Here is a 25300-nt window from a genome sequence, read left to right as displayed (position 1 = left end):
TACTTGGATGAGGCTTCACTGGGACTCACTAGTTCTACTTCCTAAACAAAGCAATAAAATGAGGAAAATAAGGAAATCCCACTCGGGGTTCATGAAACAAGCAATGACATGGATGCATATGCTTGGCTTTTATTTTCATTTAGCAGCTGCACTTTTGAAAATACTTTGTCAGTTGTTGAGAGGCCAGAATTGCACTATTTTGATAAACAGAGTGGGTTTAAAATAATTTTAAACTCACTGAAGGGGGCAAGTTGGTGCAGGGGTAGCGCTTTCGCCTCACAGCTAGAAGGTCCTGGGTTCGTATCCCACAGAAGACGCCGTGTGTGCTGTGTGGCGTGTCTTCTCCTGCATGACAGCAGTGCCCACACCTTTGGTGGGATCAGCAAAGGGGCCTGTCTTTGTGGAGTTTGCATGTTCCACCCGTGTTGTGTCTCCTAACAAAAACAAGTAACAATCCTGGTCACAGCACCTCCTCTGGTCAATCAGGTGCCTGATGGGAGGGGAAAAGAATCAGTGGGAATAACGAGATCCTCCCACATGTTACGTCCTACTCATCAGGTCCCCCCTGTCCCATGACAAGAAGCAGTCTGCTGACAGGCCATGTACAGGAGGATACATCAGTCCTGTTCAGGGCTCTCCCCAGGCTGGCAGAGATACATTGTGCCCGAAAGGCACAGGTAGTACCCAGGATTTATAGCAAAGTGGCACAGGGTGTGAAAAGATGTGTTACAAAAATCAGGGATTCAAAAAAAACAAAAAACTCATTGAAGAGTACTCAATTGTTTTTAAAACTGGTTATTGTACCTATTTTATTTATTTTAAATGCAACAAATGCATATGCAGTACAAAGATACACATAGGTACATTAATACTCACAAAACAATCCAGTATGCTACAAGATATAGAAATTAACAGTAAAATACATAACATTTAAACAACACATTTTAAAGCATTTAATGAAAGGGATTAGTTCTGGGGTGGCACAGTCGGGCACTGTCACCTCTAAGCAAGGTTCTAGGTTCGAGCCCCAGCTTGGGCAAGGGATCTTTCTGTGTGGAGTCTGCATGTTCTCCCTGTACCTGCGTGGTTCTCTCTGGTACTCTGGCTTCCTCCCACAGTCCAAAGACATGCAAATGGGGACTAGACTGGTTGATACTCTAAATTGACCATACATGAGGCTGTGAGTGTGAATGGTTGTCTGTCTATATGTCTTGGCCCTGTGATGGACTGGCAACCCTTCCAGGGTGAACCCCACCTCGTGCTGAAAGCCGCTGGGATAGGCTCCATCCCCTTGCGACCCTTAAAATGATAAGCGGAAGAAAATGGTTGGATGGATGGATGGATGGATGGATTAATTGTCAATAAGTGTGTGTGAGTTTGTATAAGTGACTGATATAAGGCTGTCTTCTGCTGGCTTTGGCTGTTATGTATGCAGAAGGCCCATTTGCGTCATCCACTTGAAATAAATTTTATGTTGCTCCTTCTATCATGATCATGACAACAATAAGCTACTCACTTTAATCCACCCACATTGTAGTGTAAAACAATCCCATATTAACAAGAGGTTGATAAAAATGTTTGTATTGCTGACGGGGGGATCGGACTGGGAAACTTTGTCTTTGTCTGTTGAGCAGATAGAGTTGTCGAGATGACAATGATCATCTTTAATTAACATTTGAAAATATATTTAGGAAAAAGGGCTAAATAAACATATGTAAATTGCATTTTCATCATCATTATTATTTCACAGCCTAAGAAACAATGCATATCAGCTTACAGTTGTCACATATTTTCTTGTATTTATATCTTACCTTAGTAAAGACAGAAAGTAAGATCCAGGGTGTCCTTGTTTCAGGTGGTGTTTTCTTTACCTATGTTGGAAAGAGACTAATGTTCGATGGAGTTTCATGATGTGCTATTTCAGCTTGTGCTGGAGTACAATGAGGGGCACCACCCCCCTCACTGTACTTGAACTAAATAAGGCCCCTCCCAGTATCATCTCCATTACAATGAGTGATGATCCAGGAACAGCAGTGAGCCAAGACGTTTGGGCTGTAACGGATGGGCCTCCTATCAATACATTCCTTCCTCAAGCCTAAACGTGATCCAACAGAGAAATAGTGAGGGACTTTCATGATTAATGATATTAATTCATATCACAAAACATGTCAGATGTAAAAGATTCTTTGTTTTGATTGTGTCCAGGATTGTGCAATCGTTGACCGCATTTTTCTGCCTGTCTCCACAGAAAGTCTCCCAGTACACCATTATCGTCCAGGCCACAGACATGGAAGGAAACTTGAACTTCGGCTTGTCAAACACAGCCACGGCCCTGATCTCCATCACCGACATCAATGACAATCCTCCAGAATTGACTGTCAGGACGGTGAGTCCCAAACTATCAGCCTCACTATCATTTAGGTTTGTTTTCACTGAGGGTAACATACACACACACACACACACACACACACACACACACACACACACACACACACACAAATAGGAATATACAAATGTTGGAAATTTATGTAAAAGATCATCACACACAGTAAGTTCCCCATTTCCCATGACGTGCCTGTCACACTTTACTGATACTATCAGTTGAGCAAGACATGGTATGTTAGCAAGCTAAAGAAAGTTTGGATAGCCCAGCTTAAAATCTAACTACCTTGCTAAACTATTTAACCGAGTCAGTCACAGCACCATGAATGATGTAACGGTAACGTTACAGTACCTCTTTGTAATATTACGCTCACTCAGGCTGCTCCATGCTACCAGACTCGATAAGACCGGAGCAAATTAGGATAATGCTTCATCGCCATGCAAAAACCGTTGTGGGTTGCATTTATTTTCAGCAGCACACAGACTGTTTCGTAACTTATGGTGTTGAGGAGGAAAAAGCATTTCTGGTCAAAGTTATAACTTCATGGAGGAAAGAAAATGTGAATGCACATTGAGAGGACATCCAAGAGGGACATTTCAAATCATGTTTTACCAGAAAGTTGACTCCGTTTATCCACCTGCCTATTACCTACAGATAACTTACTGAGATCTTATACACTGTGCAATGTAATGCACACTGTAACTGCCCTACCATGAATTCTACTTCAATAACTGTATTACTTTGTAAATGTTGACACTGTCAGAGACAGTATATATATCAAGAAAAAGCCAAATCAGTGTTGGCTGGTGAAGAGATGATTACAAATACTGATGCAATAGTGAGGTCACATGAAGAGTGGGTTGGCTGGATATGTATTTTGTATCAAAGCAGTGCTAAAAGTAAAGGAAAGGAACAGGCTGAGTGCAGCTATAGAAACTTGGTTCCTTTTTATTGTAGAAAGTTTTGTATGGTCACTAGTGAGAACAGAGCAGGAGATCTCTGGAAACATAAGCATAACACTGGAGCAATCACGAGAATATTCTGGCACTGGAGACACACTGTGTCCCAAATCGCAAACTTCCATACTATATCCTAAAAATTTTGAGTATACTCAACTCAAAATGGAAAAAAAAAGTATGGATAGTATGTGAAAATTGAGTATGCAAAAGTACCCCGATGACATACTCAACTTGGTGAAGATTGAGAATGCGACCGTGGACACTCGCTGTACTCATTTCATCGATAAAAATGGCAGTGTAGAGCTGTAGTGAGAGTCGGTCCACACTGACTTGTATGGTGTCATCTTTACATTAAATAACGTAAAATTAAAAAGATGACTTTTCACCAAAATTTTTTGGTCAATAGATCACACAAATAAACTATACATACCGTTGCATCCTCAGCCAGTAGAAGGACATCGCATTGTCAGCGCTGATTGTGGTGTAACAATGCGCGATGACCATTCATTTTGCTGTTTTACTACTTCAAAACTTGACAAACAAGCGCAGGCAAAAGGTGGCAGTAATTAGCTGATGCTGATGCGGTGCTCGTCAGTCACAAATCAGCATAGAAGAAGAAAACATTGTGTTGTCATTTCTGGTGAATGCACCGCGCGGCAGTATGCGATTTGGGACAGCACTGCACCCTCGAAACTTGCGCACTGCGCGACTGAGTACATAATATGCTTAGTATACTCAGTTTGAAAATTTTAAGTATGCAGGATGGAATTATGCGATTTGGGACACACCGAGAGAGAGTGTGGCTTAAGAAGCTAGCTTGATTTGGCAGAACAAGCTGCAGGTGTGCCGGAATCCCAGTGCTCCCAGTTGTGGGAAGTGGAGCTTGGGGAGGTGACAGTTGGAGCCATCCTGGGGGGGGGGCAAGCGTTGGCTGTTTGAGTTTTTAACAGACAGGACTGCAACAGAGAGTGTAATGGGAGTAGTGCTATGAAGAACCAGCAGGAGGCAGCAATGCAACTATTGGATGCAAGCTGCCGTTAAACAGCAAAGAAGAAGAAGGAGAAGCCCAGTTTCTCCTGGAGATCGCCCTGCACCTCGGCACTTGCTCTGCGGGAGGGGGGGAGAGAGGAGTTAACTGGCAAACAGGAGATCAGGATCATAACACTCCGGCCCATCACAATACCATCTCCTTCTCTTGAAAGTGTAAGAAGGCTTGAGACCCACTTCAGAAACAGGCTCTACGTTCATGGCTGCTATTCTTCTGAGAAGCTGAAACAGTGGCTGGCATGAGGGTGGATACAGTGGATTGTGCTTGCTGCAATTTGCTCATCAAGCTGGAGCACTCTTCTGTACACGAAGATATCAGCATATATTGTTACTCAGTTGAGTAAACAAGGAAAAAGTTGATAAATGTACCAGGTATATAAGAATGTCTTGGGGAGCCCTGTGCTTGCACACATCCATCCTGCTCCTCATCAGAATGTTAAGTCTTCAGTTGGTGTGTATGTCCACACTGGAGATGCCCATTGAGTTCATAATGAGATGGTTTTAAACTGTTTACTTCTTACCAAAATGTTTGGTTGTTTACTTTTTTGACTTTCACTAAAACAGTCAGAACAAAAAATGATTTCCCTCAGTGGCACCACACAATTCAGACCAACCTGTCTCTCAGCAACCCCTCCCTCCATTTTGTGTGTGTGAGAGAGAGAGAGAGAGTCAGTCAGTCTTTCAATTCAGTCAGTTAAATTGTCTGAAATATCTGACTGACAAATTTCATAAATGATAAATAATGTTTTGTTCTGCTGCAATATGGCCTTAAAATCATCACGGTCATGTTAGGGAAATTTGTGGGAATGCTATATATTAGGGGGGAACAATTTATTTTATATATATATATATATATATATATATATATATATATATACATATATACACATATATATACGTGTGTATATATGTGTGTGTGTATGTATATATATATATATATATATACACATATATATACACATATATATACGTGTGTATATATGTGTGTATATATATGTGTGTGTATATATATATATATGTATATGTATATATATATATGTATATATATATATATATATATATATATATATATATATATATATATATATATATATATATATATATATATATATATATATATATATATATTGGCTTGGCCACTGGCTCTTTCTTTCTTTTTAAAGCATTCAGTGAAAGGGATTAATTCTGGGGTGGCACAGTGGGGCACTGTCACCTCTCAGCAAGGTTCCAGGTTCGAGCCCCAGCTCGGGCACGGGATCTTTCTGTGTGGAGTCTCCATGTTCTCCCTGTACCTGCGTGGGTTCTCTCTGGTACTCCGGCTTCTTCCTATTGTCCAAAGGCATGCAAATGGGGACTAGGCTGATTGATACTCTAAATTGACCGTAGGTGTGACTGTGAGTGTGAATGGTTGTCTGTCTATATCTGTTGGCCCTGTGATGGACTGGCAACCTGAACCCGCCTCTCGGCCGAAAGCTACTGGGATACCTCCCTCCAGCCCCCCCCCCCCCCCCCACGGCCCTTAACAGAAAGAAGATATATACATATATATATATATATATATATATATACATATATATAAGTGAATGACAATTTCCATTCTTTTCCTAATGAGTTACTCATATTTCTATCTAATTCATGTGAATATATTGACCACAAGGGGGCAGCAACTGCACACAACAGTGACACAGCATTGTTCAACCCTGACACAGCAGAATTCAAAGAGACATAAAAGCGGGTTTTGGTCCTGCCTTGGAGAGCTTCAGCACAAGTATAATATGACTGAACATAACTTTACATACTATAACATTTTACACACACACACACATTGGTCCTGTTGATCTTCGGCTAGTTAGCTGGATCTGAACTTTGAGTACACACAGACACACACACACGCGTTGGTTCTGGATACCAAACTCCTTTAAATCATTTGGGAAAACCATTTACATAGCAATGAAGGTAGAAAACCATATTTCCATCTGTGTAACCTTCAGGGGGAAAGTGTGTCAAGACAGCTTCTAGTCACTAAGTATTAACATTCAGGCTGACATAAACACTTCCATGGGTCCACAGCTTAACACATCCATGGCTGTGGTAAAACAGTAACTCCACTGATGGCAGCGTAAGTGCTAGCTTGCCTCAGAATTCTTCATACATCACAAGAAAATTATGTCTTTAAAAATTCCTTTCTGCTTTCAATGAATGGCTTTACATTTTCTTCCATGGCTGACATTTGAAAATATAAACTAGCTAATCAACGCAGTCAGAGATCTTTGAGTGGTTTAATTAACCTAATTACACCTCCAGTTTTCCAAGTTAAAATGACTGACACAGGAAATGAATTGCCCTCACATCCCAAATTTAAAACGAGACACTTGAAGTGATGATGGTTGTTGAGTTTAAGTCAAAGACACCAACAGAGATTTTATGCTTTTTAGTGTTTTTGGTGTGTATATCTTGCAGGTAGCATCAGACATTGTTCCAAATTTTAAAAAGAATATTAAAGCAAATATGATGAGGATTTTTTTTGTCAATGTAAGAGCAATTAAAATTTTAACATGATCACTTAAACAAAGCCACAAACAGAGTAGAAAGGCCTTGACTATGACCCCATGTATGGATTTAGCTCATAAATTGGGAGTGGTATTAAATGGTTATGTTTGATTTTTATGGCCATCATTACCGATGAACAGTCAGCAGTGTTCTGCAGTCACACTGAACGTGAAATGAATTTTTGCAGTGCTTAATTATGCAAGTTTGGATGCTCAATCACTTGGCAATCAGCCAGCATGCTCTGACAGAAAAGAGGAGGGAAAGGCTGCTGCTATATATTGCCAATGTTTAGGTATTTAATTTGTGGTTGTTTAATCTAGATGATGCGTACAATTTTCTGACATCAGGAGCTGATGAGCATATTTTGGTCATGGACAGTGCGCTCTATCAAATCTAAGGTAACTTGATAGCTCTGGTGTTCACACTAATACCCTTTTCACACTGAAAAACGCGTGTCAACGCAGGTTTTTGGACCCGCGTTTGCTCTGCATTAGGGTGCATTCAAGTTTCCAGAAGACCAGGGTCTGAACTCCCACTGTGCCTGTGTTTTTCTCTCTCGTACGTCATCGCACTGACAACGTCATCATTTCACATAAGCCGGAACACTGAGATGTAAACAAATGACAACATGGATGTTGCCGAGTCGAACGTAAGCATTGTCATTGCGTGCATTGCAATGTTGTCTCTTTTACAAAGCATACAAACTCGGCGCAGATTGGAAAATATCCGAGCGCTAATGCAGCAAAGGAGGATGGAGTTTTTGGCTTGTCTGGAAGGGAGCCGAAGAAGCTACAAGCGAAGCCTGACAGGTGGCACAGTGACAAAATCAGGATGCGACAGGAATGTCGCGTGAAACCTGAGACGACGCAGGTTGTCTTTTTCACACTGCAGGCAAGCTGAGTCGAGCCAAGCCAAGCCACTAAACACCGAGTCGGTCGACGCGGGTCAAAATGCCGAGTTGACCCTTTCAGAGTGCCCAAAAACACGTGTTGACCCGCGATTTTTGGTGCCATGTGAAAGGGCCTTAAGAGGAGCTCCCATCACTGGCAATAACTGATGTTTAACCATCTCTACATAAACATGCTAGACAGTGAGAATTCTCTGCATGATTCACCAAAGTAAAGTTTTCTCGGCAACACACCATCAATGACCTGCATGCATGCACACAGTCAAGAAGGGCCCAGCTAGCAAGGTGAGAAACAGGCGTGCTAACCATGTAACCGCTGCCTCAAAAACAGTTCTACAGCAGCAAATGTTCCCAAAATTCACTACCAGTTAACATCTCTGGCACAATGCTATGTTTAACCACAACAGACATTTGAGCCAGCAGCAAACCTCTTCATGATTTTGGCTGTAGCATTCTACAACCACACCAAACCTCCAATGACAGGTGTCCAGTGCACACAGACCTGTCAAAAGTGCCAGGCAGGGCTACCAAGATTGGCCCCACATTACCAAATCATCCCAAAATTGACAATCACTTTGGCTAACTACGTATCCACAGACTCACTCCAAAAGATGTCAGTGAAGTTGAGAGAATCTTCATATCATATCATGCTGTTAGCAAATTTTCAATACTTTTAACCCCTTAAGCAGCACTGCTTTTTTCAGTGATTTCGTTAAAACGCCATGCCAACATTCAAAGCAGCACAGTTGCCACATAGTTCAAGACTCAGATGTGTTATTGGTCTCTTTGGAAAGGTAACATTCTCAGGTGTCTTGCAGAAGTGTCCATTTGATTCTGGGATTTACTGACAAGGAGATACAGTGGTTAGAATAAAGAGTTTTTAGTTCCGCCCAACTACTCTGTCTGATTGTTGACAATGAAAAACTAGGTCCATGACCAGCTAGGGCTGAACAGACATCACTAGTCCACAGACACAGGTCCTGACTTCCTGCAGTCCAAATCTGAAGTCAAAATGTCAAAAAATGACGTGTATACAGCGTTTGGCACACAAAAGGTCCTCTGAGTCATCCATCGGCCCTATTTGGAGACTCCAAAAGGACATCTGGATAACCAAACACAAAAACATCAGATCTAACATATTCTTGGTCTCTAATGACAACCAACAGTGGCAGGATGCAGCTTTACATGGGATTTGGATATTTTTGGTCATTTTGGGATGAACAAATAGAGAACAATAGAGCAAATCATCAACAGCATAAAAAAAACTATAAAATGTAAAAGTCATCATAAATTGTTCTGTATTCTCAATTGAAATTGAATAAGACTGATGATAATAACTAATATTTCACAAAGTAATAATTCCAGCCTCTCTCTCCCACTCATACAGTCAGACTCACTGTAGATGACCGCGCCCCTCCCCTCTCTGACGCAGCTAATTCACACATTCCTCATGCAAATCAGGCTGCTGACTGGCCGGCAGAAGTGAAGACAAGTAAACAACAGCATTTAAAACATAGCATAGCCTATTATTTATTGTTTGTACATACAACACGCATCTGGAACAACTGGATCAGTCACTCATAGCTCCATGTCTGGGTCCACTCCTGCAAAAAAACTGCTCGATGTCTTCCCGGTCGACCCCAGGCTCCTCGTCCGAGCGGACAGCTGAAGCACCATTTCAGCCTCTTCCTCTGCCGAAAAATCACTTACTGGCCATCTTGTCTCTCACTCTGTCGCGTTCACCGGCATCAACGACTACAGCACTGCTTTACGCAGCCAAGCTCACTTTACACACCGCCGGTACGCAAACATCTAGTTGTTGCCCACCAGACTTGATACCCTCATGCTAAGTACTGTTTTTTTCATCTGTTTATTGGCTTAAAGAATATTTACTTTATATTAGGAAATAATCTCATAGGCTGGTGTCAAGTGGCAATCAAGTGATGCATGGTCCACTCTGTAAACTGGGTCTGGTTGGCTCATGCCTGATATTAATGTGTTCAGCAGACCGCCACCATGACTGAGAGGGAGTGTCGTAGAACAAATGAAACTAGCTGTGTGGTTTTGTTTACTGAGTAATGCAAACACTCACGTAACACATGTATAATACTGAAAATACAGGATGCTGGAGGAAATCCTTTGAAATAACACATCTGTGGACTCCTACAAGCTTAACCAAATGCCACTTGTTTTCAAGCGATGATGACGTCAGGAGTAGTACAAGTTAGTATGTAGGTATTTACTGTACCTCCGTTTGCCAGCTGCCTAGCAACATTCTAACTCAGCTCCGGCAGGTTTTGAATGAGGTATAACATGATCGGATACATTGTTGTATGCCGCTGAAATCCGTAGAATTCCGACACTGTTTATGCGCTGTACCGCAACCAGTACAGTGCTGCTTAAGTTTGTGAGAATATGCAGAGAGGTTAATTTTGAGTGTTCACATATCGAGCGTTAGCGTTAGTTCTGTCAGGCCATGGTAGTCAAGCGCCATTGGCTTCCCGTCTATCAATCAAACTGACCAATCAGCTGATCTACAGCTGCCCCGCATCAGCTGAGCAAATCCTTGCTTCTGATTGGCCCCTCTCAACTTAAATGTCACCCGGCCTCAACTCCCGTCCTGCTAGCTCTGGCTATGCTGCTCTGCCTGCTGTCATCGCTGCTATCGCTGCTATCTGCTGTTATTTGCTATCTGCTGCTGCTATCCGCTGCTATCCACTGCTGCTGCTGCTATCTGCTACTATCTACTGCAGCCTGCTGCTGCTGCTGCTACCTGCTGCTATCTGCTGCTGCTGCTACCTGCTGCTATCTGCTGCTATCTGCTGCAGCCTGCTGCTGCTGCTGTGCTGCTATTTGCTGTATAGTTGCTCCTGCTTGCAACTTGCTACCCTCCACCTCCCGTGCTCCACCTTGTCGTGTATACATGGCATAGTTCGTTCTATGTCATGTGCTGATCTGTTCACGGGGGTATGTTTGCTCTTCCAGTCTTAAACTGGGAGAACCTTCCCTCACGCTGCTGGTCCCCTGTTTCATGGTGCTCATGAAAAATCATCAGGGGACTCCTCTGAACAGAGCCATGCCGCCAATTTGTTCTATAATAAACAAATCAAGCTCATTATTATCTCTTGTGTTTCTTGACGTGAATGGACCTGACAGAAGTGCTGTTTGCATCATTTGTACTACCCGATAGGAGTTGACCATGCACGTTGCATGAATTCACATTTTATTTAACCATGCAAGCCATTCATATCATGGTCAGCGTATACATTAACCATTCATTCACCTATTTAAAAAAAAAAAAAGCATTTCACAACCAAAATAGACACATGTATGATTATTTTAGATTAACTACAAAACATGTAATCAATCAGATAAATGACTTAAATTACATTAATCTTGTGACAGCCCTAGAAATAACACACATGCATATATGTTTGTTTGCAAGAACTTTGACAACAAATGTGTTTCTTCCATTCTTCCACTGCTATGCCGTCAAGCTCTTCCAGTTGACAGGAGTCTCAAGAGTTCCGGTGGGATTTAGATCCGGACTTCCTTTCAAGCCCTATTTTGTGCCATGTGATGTCTCTTTGAGTTGTTACCCAGCTGAACAACCCTACTCATTTGCCGAAGACCAAGTTTATGACTGGACAACAAATATCCCTCTAAGATGCCTTGACAAGGTTCTGATTTTGTCATGTCTTTGATCTCCTCAATTCCACAAGTATCAGAGGCTGAGCAGCCCCACAGTGAGATTCAACCTATGTTTTACTGGAGGTTGTTGTTGTCTTCCTTGTGGTCTGGATGTATGTATGCACCAAATTTGCGGCAAGGTAGAGGTGGGAATTTGCCATCTTGTCTGTGTGAAATGGAAGCATTATATTCCTCTTTCCAAAAAAGCCACCACTTGTGTGGGCGTAAACATGTGACGTGTTATACCAACACTAGTTAGACCAGAACTCACAGGTTCAAGTTGCTCCACTGTCACGTCTCCTTATCATGTCATGGGGCAGCGGCTCCTCTCCCCCTCACTCACTTGCCCGCTCGCTCTCTCTGTGACTGCGCTGAGCCGCAACGAACAGAGAAGCGGCTCAACACACACACAACCCAGTTTTACAAGAAAATTGGTATGGTACAACACCGTGGAGTTTTTGTACCGCAAATTTTTTTATTTTGCATCCCTAAAAGGAATTTATTAATGTTAAAACACACACACACACACACACACACACACACACACACACACACACACACACACACACACACACACACACACACAGAGGGCACTTTTAAATACAAGGCAAAAAGGGCAGGGGCTCAAGCACCCCTAGGGCCCAATGTGTGCACCTGCCTGGTGAATAGTGACGTACAACACATACGTCAGAAAAATAGTCAGCCCCATGACAGTCTGGCAAACCTCATCGTGTCCCAGTCCACCCTCCCTCTGCCACTGCTGCTGTTGTGGTCACAGACCTGGTGGTAATTTTTTCATAAGTTTTTCAACTTGCTGGTAACGTTCCGTCATCCAGCGAAAGCCACGTCAACCAAGCTCCTCTGTGGCCTTTTCATACAACAAGCAATCCTTCACAGTCTCCGTGAGGTGGTTATCCATGGTCCTCTCCCCAGTGATGGTTAGCAGCTCCCTGATCCCAGCGGCTCCCCATGTGCTCATCTTGCTGAAGTGATGATGCATCTGAAGACTATTTAGCCCCGTGACAGTCTGTAAGTCTCAAAACAGCAGTTTGCTGCTCTGGCTGCCAACAGCCTTGGTGTTTGACATTCACAGAGGTGTTTGATGCGGGAGAACCAGTGAGCGTTATGTTTATGAGTTTGCGTCATCATCGACATCTCCGCCCACCTCACACCTAATGGGCACATTGACAGCTTGGATTTACATAGCAATGGAGGCGGCAGTAAGTGTGCACCTGGAGGAGGAATATTGCTGGGCTAAATCTGACCCCCAATTTGTCGTACTCTGTCTGAAACCTCAGACCAAGCCACAAAAAACTTTATATATATATATATATATATATATATATATATATATATATATATATATATATATATATATACTGTATATATAAAATCCTTTATATAGATATATGTACATACATATGTAAAATCACTTTTGATTTTTATTTGTTTATTCAATTTTGTTTGAGTGACTTTTGGTATGCCTACAAGAATTTAATTAGTGCATTTTTTAGCCTTCTGTGTCTGCTTTTATTTCAGTCTTCTTTAGAACTTTGATCAGTAGATACTGTCCACAGCTATACAACTTTGGTTTATTGACTTTGATTTCTCAAAACATTCTAGTTTCTGTTCTTGAAATTCTAGAGTACCTGCAGCTCTGATGACAACTGTACACTCATGCACACCTTCGACCTTGTGCCCTCTCCTCTCAACTCGGTCATAGCACGGACAAATGTCGACTGCAGCCTGACAGACCAACAGGATTGGAGCGACTCTATATGTGTGTGCTTGGGTTTCCCAGATTCCAGAGGGAGACAGATGCTCATGGCAGCAGAGCTCAGAGCAGGCAGTGTGTCAGCGTCACACACTGTGATCGCCGTCTCCTCGGTGGGGCTTTCGTCAGCATGTGTGCCAGTACAGTTCCAGCCGCATGCTCTGATAAGAGCTCCCCAGCTGTCAGGGGTAGAACTCAGCAAACAAGGCTGCTGCTCCACTCAGAACAACTCCGTCCCTCATCTGCTGCACTGGCTCTGTTGTTGCTGAGGACCATAGTTCTTCCACTAACAGCAGCTTCTGCGCTTCAGCACACACATATCGAAGAGCACACCGTCCTTGACATTTATTCTCATGTACATGTCCGTCATCTCTACTGTGCCTTATTCATTAACTCGGGAATAAACAACTGGAGAAATACTGCCAGAGCTTGTCAGGAAGCAAACACTTGACTGGAGGGTGGTGATTAAAGATTGATGAAAATGAAATCAGTTTCCTATCCATCACACTAACAACCACACATGCTCACATGAACATTCACCACGAAGAACTTGTTCTCCACTGGGTGTTGTTTACATCACTTTGTTAATCTCTCCTTTTTGTTTTCCTTCCCACTCAAGCAACTCGACTTGGAGCACTTCAGTAATTACTTGTGTATGACAGTAGTGAGATCTCTCACTGGGAGGAATAAAAAAACACAAGTATGGCTTGCAGCATTGTAAACCAAGCTGATATATTGCATCTGATGTGCTGCATCTAATTTTTAAAAAAAGGCAAATGTTTTATTCATTTCACCACACAGGCCTGAATTGGCTGGCAATGTTGTTGCTGTTCATCATTAAGTGATAAACAAAAAGACAGTGGCGCTTGTCTCATTCTATCTAATCAACCTATCAAATCAAGTCTACTACATCCCTGCTAAGGTTTACTGGCGCTTTTGTCATACACGGAATAATAAGAAGGAACAGGATAGTGGGCTTTAAGTGTGAACTCCCGCCACACAGGAATGCAGATATGAATAGAGAGCTATTTCTGATTTACCTGTGGAGCCGTGACTTCTAAATAGCTGAAAGTGTTTTAAGTGCCTGAGATTATCTGTTTTCAGCACCTTCCTCTGCCTCCCACTTTGATTTTTGTTTAAGGGAGCAGATATTTCTGTGTAATATTAACAATGAGGGTGAAGTTCACACCTATAGTCAGAAGCTATGTATTTATGACACCATAAGGAAGACATAGGAACATGTATGTCTGATATCAGAAGGAAGCTGTTTTGGGACACCTATTACATCTTAATGCTGTCCTCACATGTAAAGTAAGAGCTCATTTAGTCATGTTGAGCTGTAGTGCTGTCATTCAAATTGATTTTTTGTTTTGTTTTTTAATTTAGAAGATAGCAGCTAAAACATAGTCTTACTACTTCTTCCTGGCTGGAGTGCAGCTCAAATATTAAATGGAAGTATTCAGGCATTATGTGCCAGTAATATTGGAGTTTGTTTAACACTGTCCTTCATAAATGAGTGATTTCAGAAGCCATTGTGATGCAAATGCTGCTAGAAAGTTATGGAAAATCTGTGTATCATTCGTTCATTCGTTTTTCAAAATAAAACCAAAACTAGAAAAACGAAATAACAACTCATTTTTTTTCAATATTTGTTTCCAGACCAAAAACGGATAACGGGTGATTGTCCAATTTGCACAGTTTGATTTGATGCAAGCCGTGTGACCCAGAAGTGAAGGTGAAGTAAAGAAAATTACAAAAAAAATTACGAAGTTGAAGAACAAGAACAAAAGCAAGAGCAAAATGGCTGGACTGGAGGATAACGCTGACTTACTTTTTCAACTTTCTGAGGAGGGAAAAACACACACCGAAATATCCAGAGCTGCGGCGATAATGGTTGCTGTTCTCTCTCGTTTCCGAGTAAAGTTCGCTTCCGGGTGACACGGCTTGGGTAAAATCAAACTGTGCAAACTGGACAATTGCCCGTTATCCGTTTTGTCCATTTTTCAATTGTGCACAAAATCGGAAAAACAATTAGTTATCCGTTTTTCCGTTTTGGGTCTGGAAACAACTATTGAAAAAACCGAATCGTTATTTCGTTTTTTCAGTTTTGGTTTTATTTTGAAAAACGAATGAACGAATGATACACGGATTATGGAAGTATCTGCACTCACCCCACTCCCTTCCCACACTTTGATATATGTGAGTTCGGACTCAATAACTTTTTCCAAGAGTGAAACATCAAATTCAATCTTTGATAGAAAAGTGAATTAATAAGCAATTCAGTTTTCCTCAGCTAGATTTAATACACTGGTGGCCAATTTCTACAAATTCAGACAAACACAGTATTGCTTTGGAACTGACATTGCAGACTCTTAACTGCACTTTTAGCAATTGTGGCTTTTGTTGCACTTGGAAATCAAGAGAGTCAAACCTGGCAATAAAAGCATTTATTTCATTTGGAGCATAATTAAATCACATTACCACGTGTGTTAACATAGTGATAAGTTTGTCAAATTAAAATAAAAAAAATATTGGGATCATTATTTGAAATGTTCAAAATTTGAATCTTTTGTTTCCTTTGGTGGAAAAAGAAAAATATTCTAAAATAGCACAACCACCAGGACTTTACCTCTCAAGCTCTAACAAAGGAGTTGCTACTAATTGGCCTTACAGTCAAAAAGGATGAACCTTGATCATCCAAACATCCCAATAGCTTTTTGTATCACCTGGACAATTATTCTATTGTTCGGATATCAGAGTGATAGTGGAATAAAATCAAATTTAGAGCATTCAGTGAATGCACTCTTTTAGTGCATCATGCCCAATTCTGCCTCCGACTCGGTGACACACAATTCCATCCATTTTCTACCGCTTATCTTGTTAAGGGTCGCAGAGGGGCTGATTCCTACCCCAGCTGCCTTTGTGTGGGAGGCAGGGTTCACCCTAGATGCGTTACCAGTCCATCACAGGGCCAACACATAAAGACAAACAACCATTCGCTCTCACAGCCACACCTACGGTCAATTTAGAGTATCAGTTAGCCTCGTGGGAGGAAGCCGGAGTACTAACTATAATCTGTGCATTCACATTCATTCAAATAAAAGTATTTGCAGGGTTCATCCATCCATCCATCCGTCCATCTTCTTCCGCTTATCCTGTTAAGGGTTGCGGGGGGGGCTGGAGCCTATCCCAGCGGCTTTCGGGCGAAGGGCGGGGTTCACCCTGGACAGGTCACCAGTCCATCGCAGAGCCGACACATATAGACAGACAACCATTCACACTCACAGTCACACCTACGGTCAATTTAAAGTATCAATCAGCCTAGCTTGTTAAGGGTCGTGGGGGGCTGGAGCCTATCCCGGCAGCTTTCAGGCATGAGGCGGGGTTCGCCAGTAGCAGGGTTCATCTACAAGATATATGTTTGTTGTGACATTTATATACAAACTCTGAATTGGAATGTCTTGGCAATTGTGTGTGGGAGAGTTGAGATTCTTCTGAACAATCTGCAAATGTTTTTTTTTTTCTTCAATTTATCTGTAGCCAATCAGATGCCTCCATCCTGTTCAGACAATCACACAAACATGTACATACCTACAGCCAGTCGAGGTCAGAGCAATCAATCTAGCTTATATTAAAATAATAGTATTCATATATTGTATGTTTGTATTCTACAGATCAGATCAAAACAGACATTACATGTAAAAAGCCAGCAGAAGAGCCTTTGGAAGGATGTTGCCATGGATTGTTGAATAAATGAATGAGGAGAAATGAAACACCAATGAAACGGTGCAAGTCTGTCCACTTTAGAACATATGTCTGATTGTTGTGCTTTTAATCTCTGTTAATTTGATCATTTGTCCATGCAGGCCACTGAGTAAATACTAGAGTACTAATACACTGTTGACGAGGGAGAGTGATTCCCACTCATACAAAATTATTATTAGATCACCAGATTATTTAGTGACAAAGTATTTGTTGTGTCCGGCTCATGTAATGCAGAGCAGTGTGGCTCTGAACTGAGCTGTACTGTAAGGAACTTGTGTTTCCCCCTATCACAGTTGCTCATGTTCTCTTTTGTGGTGCTGTACAAACTATAAGAGCCGAAATAGTTTGCTGTTGAAGTTGTTATGGTTTCATCATTTATGGACTTGCTTATTTGCCACCTGCCAGCTGTGTTCTTCCATTTGCATCTGGACTGTGTCTTGTTTTCAGTTTTAGACTTTCAGTTTGTATTAGTGATTGTTTAGGTCTGTAGTTAATGTGTTTCTTGTGTTTTGCTAGTGATTTCATGTTTGTGTTTCTGTGTTGTTAACTCTGTTCAGTTCCTGTTTTGGTAATTCTGCCTGTCTTTCTCAGTTTCACACTTTTTGTACGTTTCGCCGATGTCTTGTCAATTAATTAGTCCTCATCAGTCACTGCTGTGCTCCAAGTGTCTCTTACCCAATCAGCTCCCTCACTGCCCTTGTCCCACGTGTTTCTCATTTCATCCTTAGCTGAGTGTATTTCAGTTTGGTTGTCCAGTCAGTTTGGGGGCAGCATGGCTTGGAGGTAGCATGGCTGTCTAGCCAAAGGATTGCTGGTTCAATCCTCACTTCCCCCGGTTACCATGTCGAAGTATTCTTGAGCAAGATACTAAGCCCCCAATGCTTCTGATGCCTTGCTATGGACTGGCGACCTGCCTAGGGTGTACATGATCTCTTGCCCAATGTCAGCAGGGATAGGTTCCAAAGGATAGGTTTAAAAGCATGTCTGCAACACAATGCAGGTATTGAATGTACACATTTCTGCCTTCTCTGAAAGTAGTGTCATACAGGAAATGTAAAGTTGCTTTACTTAGTCCTTGAGGGCTAGTCCTTAATGTAGGAATTTGAATGTATTTGTGAGTAAAAGATGTGAGTACTTTTTGATTGCTGCAGGTCAAAGTATCTGATGCATCATTGACAATTACAGTGTAGTACCATCACATGTACTACAACTTATTTTGCAGAGTCCTCATTGAGTCCACTGAACTGTAGCACTGGTGGATCTTGTTTAATTCACATTAAGAATTCATATTTATTTCCCTTGTAACAATGATGAAAAATGTTAAGGGTGCAAGGGACAACATGTATACCTTCAGTTACAGTAGATGCCACCCTTGCTCTTTCAGCTCTAATTTAATTTACTGGTTGCCAGGTTGCAACAGTCAACCATATATGGTCAAAGTTGAATTAGCGGTAATAAAAGAAACAATTCATGTGGTCTGTTTTGTCTCAATACATTTCATGATGTTTTCGTACACTAACATTAGTAGCATGAACCTGTCAGAGCCTGGAGTTGGTGATTTGAGCAATGCTTCTGTTAGTAAGCAAACGTTAGCTTACCTGTCCAGCAGAAAAGCAGTGACCTCAGCCTGGCTTTTCAGCCCCTTTTGGTCATTCAGCTTCGACCACTGTGAAAATTCTGAACCAATATGGACCCTCACCTTGCTCCATTGTTTGTTCTACAGTATTTGAGATGGATAATGGAAGGAAACCTTCTCTGCCATTCCTCTGGTCAATCTAACACCTGATAACTCCTGAGCTATACACTCAGCTATAATTTTTTTCATATATTTTTAGACTCTCATTTTGCATTAAAGGTTTGTGAATTTAATGTTTATAATCATTTTTTTCCTCAAATACTTGTGTTTTCAAATTTTAAAAACCTTAAAATTATTTAAAATAGCTTATAAGTGGAAGAAGGCAGCATGGTTGAAGGCAGCAGCATAGCAGAAGCATATAGTTCAGTAAGTTTGGGGGGCAGACAGTGTTCAGGTCAGGTGTTTTTCAGTCTGACAGCCCCTGGGTAGAAGATGCTCTTTAGCCTTGATGTCCTGGCTTTGATGCTATGCAGCCTTCTCTCTGAGGTTTGGGGGGAAACAGTCCATTTGCTAAGTGGGTGAGGTACTTCATAATCCAGGAAGCTGTGCTTGTGCACTTGCTGATGTAAATGTCCTTGATGAAAGGGAGGTTGCGTGAGCTTACCTGCGATCTTTTGAGCAGATTTGGCCACTTTCTGTAGTGCATTCTTGTCAGCAACAGAGCTGTTTTGGTACCACACTGTGATACAACATTTGAGGACACTCCACTACACACCTCTGGACTGGAATGCTGCGACCAGCATGTTACAGCTTCATTAGGAAGTAGAGGTCTTGATGGGCATTTTTTGTGATGCTGGCCATGTTGCATGTTCACGTGAGGTCAACTCCTTGGTCATTCCCCACATTGAAGCAAAGGTTTTTGTTTTGTTTTGGGGTTGTTGTTTTTTTTTTTAACGTTTTGCGAGGCCAAGCACACTTTGAAATAATCAAAGTTTTCATTTTCATCTGGGGTATGAAGAGTGACAGTCGGTATTATGGATATAAATCTTCTGGCGCCTCACAATTACATTCTGTTACTATTCAGATTTGAAGCCCACATTTCCACATCTGTTTCACGTGACACTGATGGATGGTGCCATGTCCATCTAGGCTGTAAACATGACAAACCAACACAGCTCTTATTTCACGCAGTTATAGAAAATAAAATGGACATCTGATGTCAGTTAATAGCATCTGATTAGGGAACCACTTTTTAGTTGTGCTTTTCAGCTCTAAAGGTCTGTTCACACCGAACACAACGTGAAAATTCGCGTGAGTTTTTGCATTATTCGCACAAATTGGGCCGCAGGACCTATTTGCATTATTCACGCAAACTTTTTACCCCCATGAGGAGAATTTATTTCCACCATTTCTTTCCATCATCATTACGGCTGATGGTACAACTGTTGCTGGCTTGTACCTGTTGTGGAAGTCCCAGATACGGCAGAAAACCATGAACACCGTATCTGGAGCCATGGCACTATCCGGAGGCACACACAGCTGGGTGAATTTCATCACCTTCTCCAGGAACTGTGACTGGACGACGGCCATTTCCAGTGGTAGTTCAGGCTGACGAGGGCCCAGTTCGATGACCTGTTGGCGAGGATCGGTGCAAGGATAATACGGATGGACACCAACTACAGGCGCCAGGACCGTTGACGTCAGGGAAATCTCAATATCAGTTATATATCAAAATCTCAATTTTAATAGGCTTTCTCGACACAACGTCATGCAAATTTATCACTCAAGATGAACATTATATATTATCAACTTGCACGTGGACATGAATACGCTTAATTCGCATCGCGAAATTCACATCATGAATTTTGGGTATTCACGTCATTCACGTCACGTTATTCGCGCCACCCAGCAAGTATACATGCAGATTCGCATCTATTTGCCTCTCTACATAGACTTTACATGTTATCGTGACATACGAAAAGTTTGCATCACATTTGGTGTGAACACACCTTAACATGATCATCAGCAGACAGTTGGCATATATATCTGTAGATCTTCCACTCAGCCAAAGGACATTTGAAGTGGTCAAAACAAACACGACTTGTTTTGTGGAAGGTACAAGTAAATAGACTTTGGGACTGAATGAACATTAGAGATTACAAGGATATGTATAAATACCCTCTTAAACCATCATTAAAGGACACACTGATCAAAAGGTAAGACTAAGTGGATAGGCAATATGAGAATATATTCAAAGTGTTTATTACACACAAGTATTTCACTTAATTACTCCTTTTGTGTCCCTGACCAAGGTTCTAGGAGACAATCTGCAGTTGGTCCCCAAGCGGCTCTGTGAAGGAAGGTTTAAATGCAGAGGACAAGTTTTTTGGTGCAATGCACAAGTGACAAAGACTTCTTCTTCTTCTTCTTCGTTTCCCACATTTTGTATTGTAAACTGTTTTCTTGTCTGTAACAACATCTACTGCACGTCTGTCCGTCCTGGGTGAGGGATCCCTCCTCTGTTGCTCACCCTGAGGTTTCTCAGATTTTTCCCTGTTAAAAGGGTTTTCTATGGAGTTTTTCCTCAGTCGATGTGAGGGTCTAAGGGCAGAGGATGTTGTTATGATGCCATGTGAAGCCCTTTGAGACAAACTGTTTGTGAAAACGGGCTATACAAATAAAATTGCCTTGCCTTGCCTTGCCTTGCCTTGCCTTCTTCTGAAATAAACAGCATCCTGTATGGATAACATAACTGCTGGGCTGATGAAGGCACTTTGCTTTCTCTTCTGAAATGTCCAACAAAGCAGCAAAGAGAAATTTGTCTAATTTCACACCCTACAAAGACAGAGTTGCCAAATGTTGACAAAGCCAGATTAACTTAAACTAAAATGTGCTGAACTTGGTTATTGTTTCTCAGGCCCAGCAGTATAGCTCATGAACAGGTGTCACTGCCAAGCTCTGTCTCTCTGCCATACTCCATTGTGCAGTATCAGTAAACAGTAAGCCTTCTAGTTATTTTGTGTGGGAAGAATTCTTCTTTTGGCAAACATCTGTCAGGTGTGCTATCGCCATTTTCTTCACTTCACTTTTCTCTGAAAACTGAGTCTGTTTCACCTCAGTGAAGATCTAACAATCCTGGTTGCTGGAAGCCTTATTAATATTTTCACAACAACAACGGGCTCGTGAGATGGGCATATTCGTGTTGATATGCCTCCACTTTGTCTGCATCAATCCCTGGTTTATCGTCAAAGCGCAGTCTTTTTTTTTGGAAGAGGATTCTTTTTTTTTTAATCTTTTGAGAGGTTTTTTGTCAGTCAAAAGGTCCATTGATCATTTCAGATCCCCCTTGAACCTGGAAATGTGGATCTTCAAATGTTTGACTTTATTGTCTTGATTCTGTGCTTCTGGCTTTATGGCTTTCTCTTTGTGCTGACCGGAAGGAATTTGATACTGTCATCCAAGTCATGTTTTGTGGTGTCAAGCCACTTCTGACTTGTGGTCTCTGTCCAGACATTTTTTTTCCAGAGTTTTTTCTCAGTGTCTTCTAGTTGCATGCGTACAACACAAGTGTTTTCTTTTTCTTGATTCTATTGGTCAAGGGCTTCATTTCTTTCCTGTGTCAAAGTCTGTATCTGCGTATTATGGATGGCAACCATTTTATTTCAATTGTTAATGTTATTCTCTAATTTGGTTGATTCCTCTCCAGATGGACATTTCTTTGCTTTCAGTGTCTTAAAATAAGTCAATCTTGTCCATGTCCAGTATTTTCAAGCTGACTCCGTGAACAAGCTTTTCTGTCTCCCATTCTTTCTTAAGCTGTTAAGCAGATCTGTCTCTGTCTTTTATGTCCTTTTCCAGGTTATCTATGATCCTCTCAGGCCTTTCATCATTCTTATGGAAATGGATCTTCATTTACTGGAGTTCATATGCATGTTGGCTTCCACTTCTTACGTTGCCCTCTTTCTTTTACTTTCATGTTCACACGGCTTCTTTTTGAAATCTGTTTGGATGTTTGAGAGTTTGTCTTTGTGCTTCTGTGACTGTTCACATAGACTTTTCCTTGAAGCTTCTTTGCGTATCAACAATCTTCTTTTCAAGATCTGCCTGGATTGGACTGCCAGTCACATACATTGAGGAGGACAAAATATTAGGCACACTATTTTAAAAAAAAATTCACTCTTTTACACCAGCTCAACACACTACAACCTCAATAATAAAAATAAGAACAATTATCACCTTTACAAAGAATATTTTAAAAAGTAAATTAAAAAACTTCATTAAAGTACAATGTGTAGCAGAGCTGTCTTATACAATACACCAAGATACCCATTATTTGCTTCCTGGATTTTTTCATTTCATTTTTTACCTTAATTTTAGAGTAAATGTTTTCCGATTTCAGTTTTTCAGCAACACCAGCCTTCTACAGATTTGATGAGGTGTTGACCAACAAAAAGGTTTGTCTTTAAACTCTGCCTGGCCACTCTGCACTAAATTGAAAATGCTGGTCAACACCAAGAAGAGTGAGCTTTCCCAAGTCCAAGAAGGGAGAAAGCACACCAAAGCAAGTGAAAGCAGAGCCACTCTTCTGTTAATTGCATGATTTTTTTTTAATTCACAAATTAAACATAGTATACACACAACATTAGTAAAATATTTTTTAATGTTTGTCAAAATAAAAAATCTGTTTTGTGTCATATTAGAGCATTATGTTCAACATTTTCTCAATTAAATGATTGTAAACATAACTGTAATCAGCAGAAGATAGATGAAATAGTTTTCTGTATTTTAACACTTCCTCTATTGTGATACATTAATTTGAGTGTTTACCCCGCTCCTCAGACAGCCCAATCTCAACCTAGCCCAGGTTGAAAATTACAGGCCAGTCTTACCTCTGCCATTTCCTGTCCAAAATATTTGAGCAACCAAGTTTCAGAGCATATGCAGAAGAACAACCTGATTGACTCTTATCAGTCTGGCTTTAGACGTGACCACTCCACTGAAACTGCGCTCCTGTCACAGAATTACTGTGACTGGATAGAGCTGCTGGTCAGTCCTCTGTCCTACTGCTGCTGCTGGACCTGTCTGCTGCCTTTGGCACTATGAACCCTCAAATTCTCCTCTTCACACTCTTTAAACTTGGCATCTCAGGATCCATTCTGTTGTAAATGAAATTAAGCAGTCATGGAGATTTCCTTTATGTAGGAATGGTCCTGATCAAAGAGTACTCCTTGATTCCTTACGTTAGTGCTGGGGCCAGGGTGATACTATCCAGGGTACCTATTTCATTAGATAGGGTGTCCCTAAGGAGTTTTGGGCCCAGCACAATAACTTCAGTTTTGTCACAGTTTAATAAAAGTAAATTGTGGGTCATCCATTTGATTCTTTTAGACAGGCCTCCACTTTAGTCAGCTGATTTGTTTCATGTGGATGCACTTATAAGTACATCTGTGTGTCGTCAGCATAACAGTGAAAATTAATTGAGTGTTTCCTTATTATGTGACCTAGTGGAAGCAGATACAGAATGAAGAGGAGTGGTTCAAGCACAGACCCTTGTGGAACGCCTTAACTGACTGTAGTGGTTTCAGAAGAATAATCATTCGCAAGTACAACCTGAAATCGACCTAGTAAATATGACCAAAACCAGTTTAGTGCAGTTCCTTTAATGCCAATGACATGTTCCAGTCTCTGTAGAAGGATATAATGATCAATGGTATCAAAAGCTGCACTAAGATCTAATAGGACCAGCACAGAGACCAGTCCCTCATCTGATGCTAGTAGGAGGTCATTGGTAACTCTGACAAGTGCTGTTTCTGTGCTATGATAAACCCTGAAACCTGACTGGAAATCCTCTAATAGGCTGTTGCTATGAAGAAAGTCACAAAACTGTTTAGCAGATGTTTTTTCCAGAATTTTGTAGAGAAAAGGAAGATTTGATATTGGTCTGTAGTTGGCCAAAACTATAGTTTTTACCTTTGTTGACAGGGGATAGTAAGTCCTTAATGACAATAAACCTGCACCTGAATCTCATTAATTCCACACTTGTCTCTCTGACTCCAAATCTCTGTTGAGTTTACCATGTTATAAGCCCCCTCCCCAACTTTCACCACAATTTTGTATGCATTAAAGGGAGAATGTTCCATTTGGCTGCCTAACTGCACAGCCAAACAGTCTCAGAGGGTATTTGGTAGAATTTGCGCTCAGATGAAATGAAGGGGCAAACACATCAGAGAATGAGAGTGCATATTTAATTTGTTCTGAGCTTATCAGTCTGGTTGTACTGGAGAGGATGGGAGAACGAGGATGTGAGGAGGGAGCAGGAAAAAGAAGGTGGCTTCAATACCTTGACGATGAAGTCATTAAACCTGGCAGACACACTTCTTAAACAAGTTAACACTTCACAAGAGGATACATGGATCATCATTTGACAATGAGAGCTTCTAGTTTGTGTGTGTGTGTGTGTGTGTGTGTGTGTGTGTGTGTGTGTGTGTGTGTGTGTGTGTGTGTGTGCAAGCAACCAGAAAAATTTCTATAGTCAGACGTGTATCCTATTGCACTGTAAATCCCTCCTCAGGCTGAACAGCTGTGACAAAGTTTCCTCCAGAGTTATTTCAGAGGGGATTTGTTTGAGATTGCAGCATAATGAAGATCA

General features: G+C 41.3%; 1 protein-coding gene across 2 annotated transcripts in view; it reads left to right on the top strand.

Moving 5' to 3' along the window:
* Positions 1-25300, top strand: part of cdh4 (cadherin 4, type 1, R-cadherin (retinal)) — a 265718-nt gene that overhangs the window by 222996 nt on the left and 17422 nt on the right. For both annotated transcript variants that reach the window (XM_086198562.1, XM_086198561.1), the window contains exon 8: positions 2249-2386. In XM_086198562.1, coding sequence (XP_086054688.1) covers positions 2249-2386 — 138 coding nt within the window. The remainder of the gene's footprint in view (positions 1-2248; positions 2387-25300) is intronic.

Source organism: Aulostomus chinensis, chromosome 3 (genome assembly GCF_037954235.1).
Source record: "Aulostomus chinensis isolate RoL2024-O1b breed Wild chromosome 3, RoL_Achi_v1.0, whole genome shotgun sequence".
Lineage (NCBI taxonomy): Eukaryota > Metazoa > Chordata > Actinopteri > Syngnathiformes > Aulostomidae > Aulostomus > Aulostomus chinensis.
The sequence above is the reverse complement of the archived record's forward strand: the minus strand, read 5'-3'. Positions and strand labels throughout refer to the sequence as shown.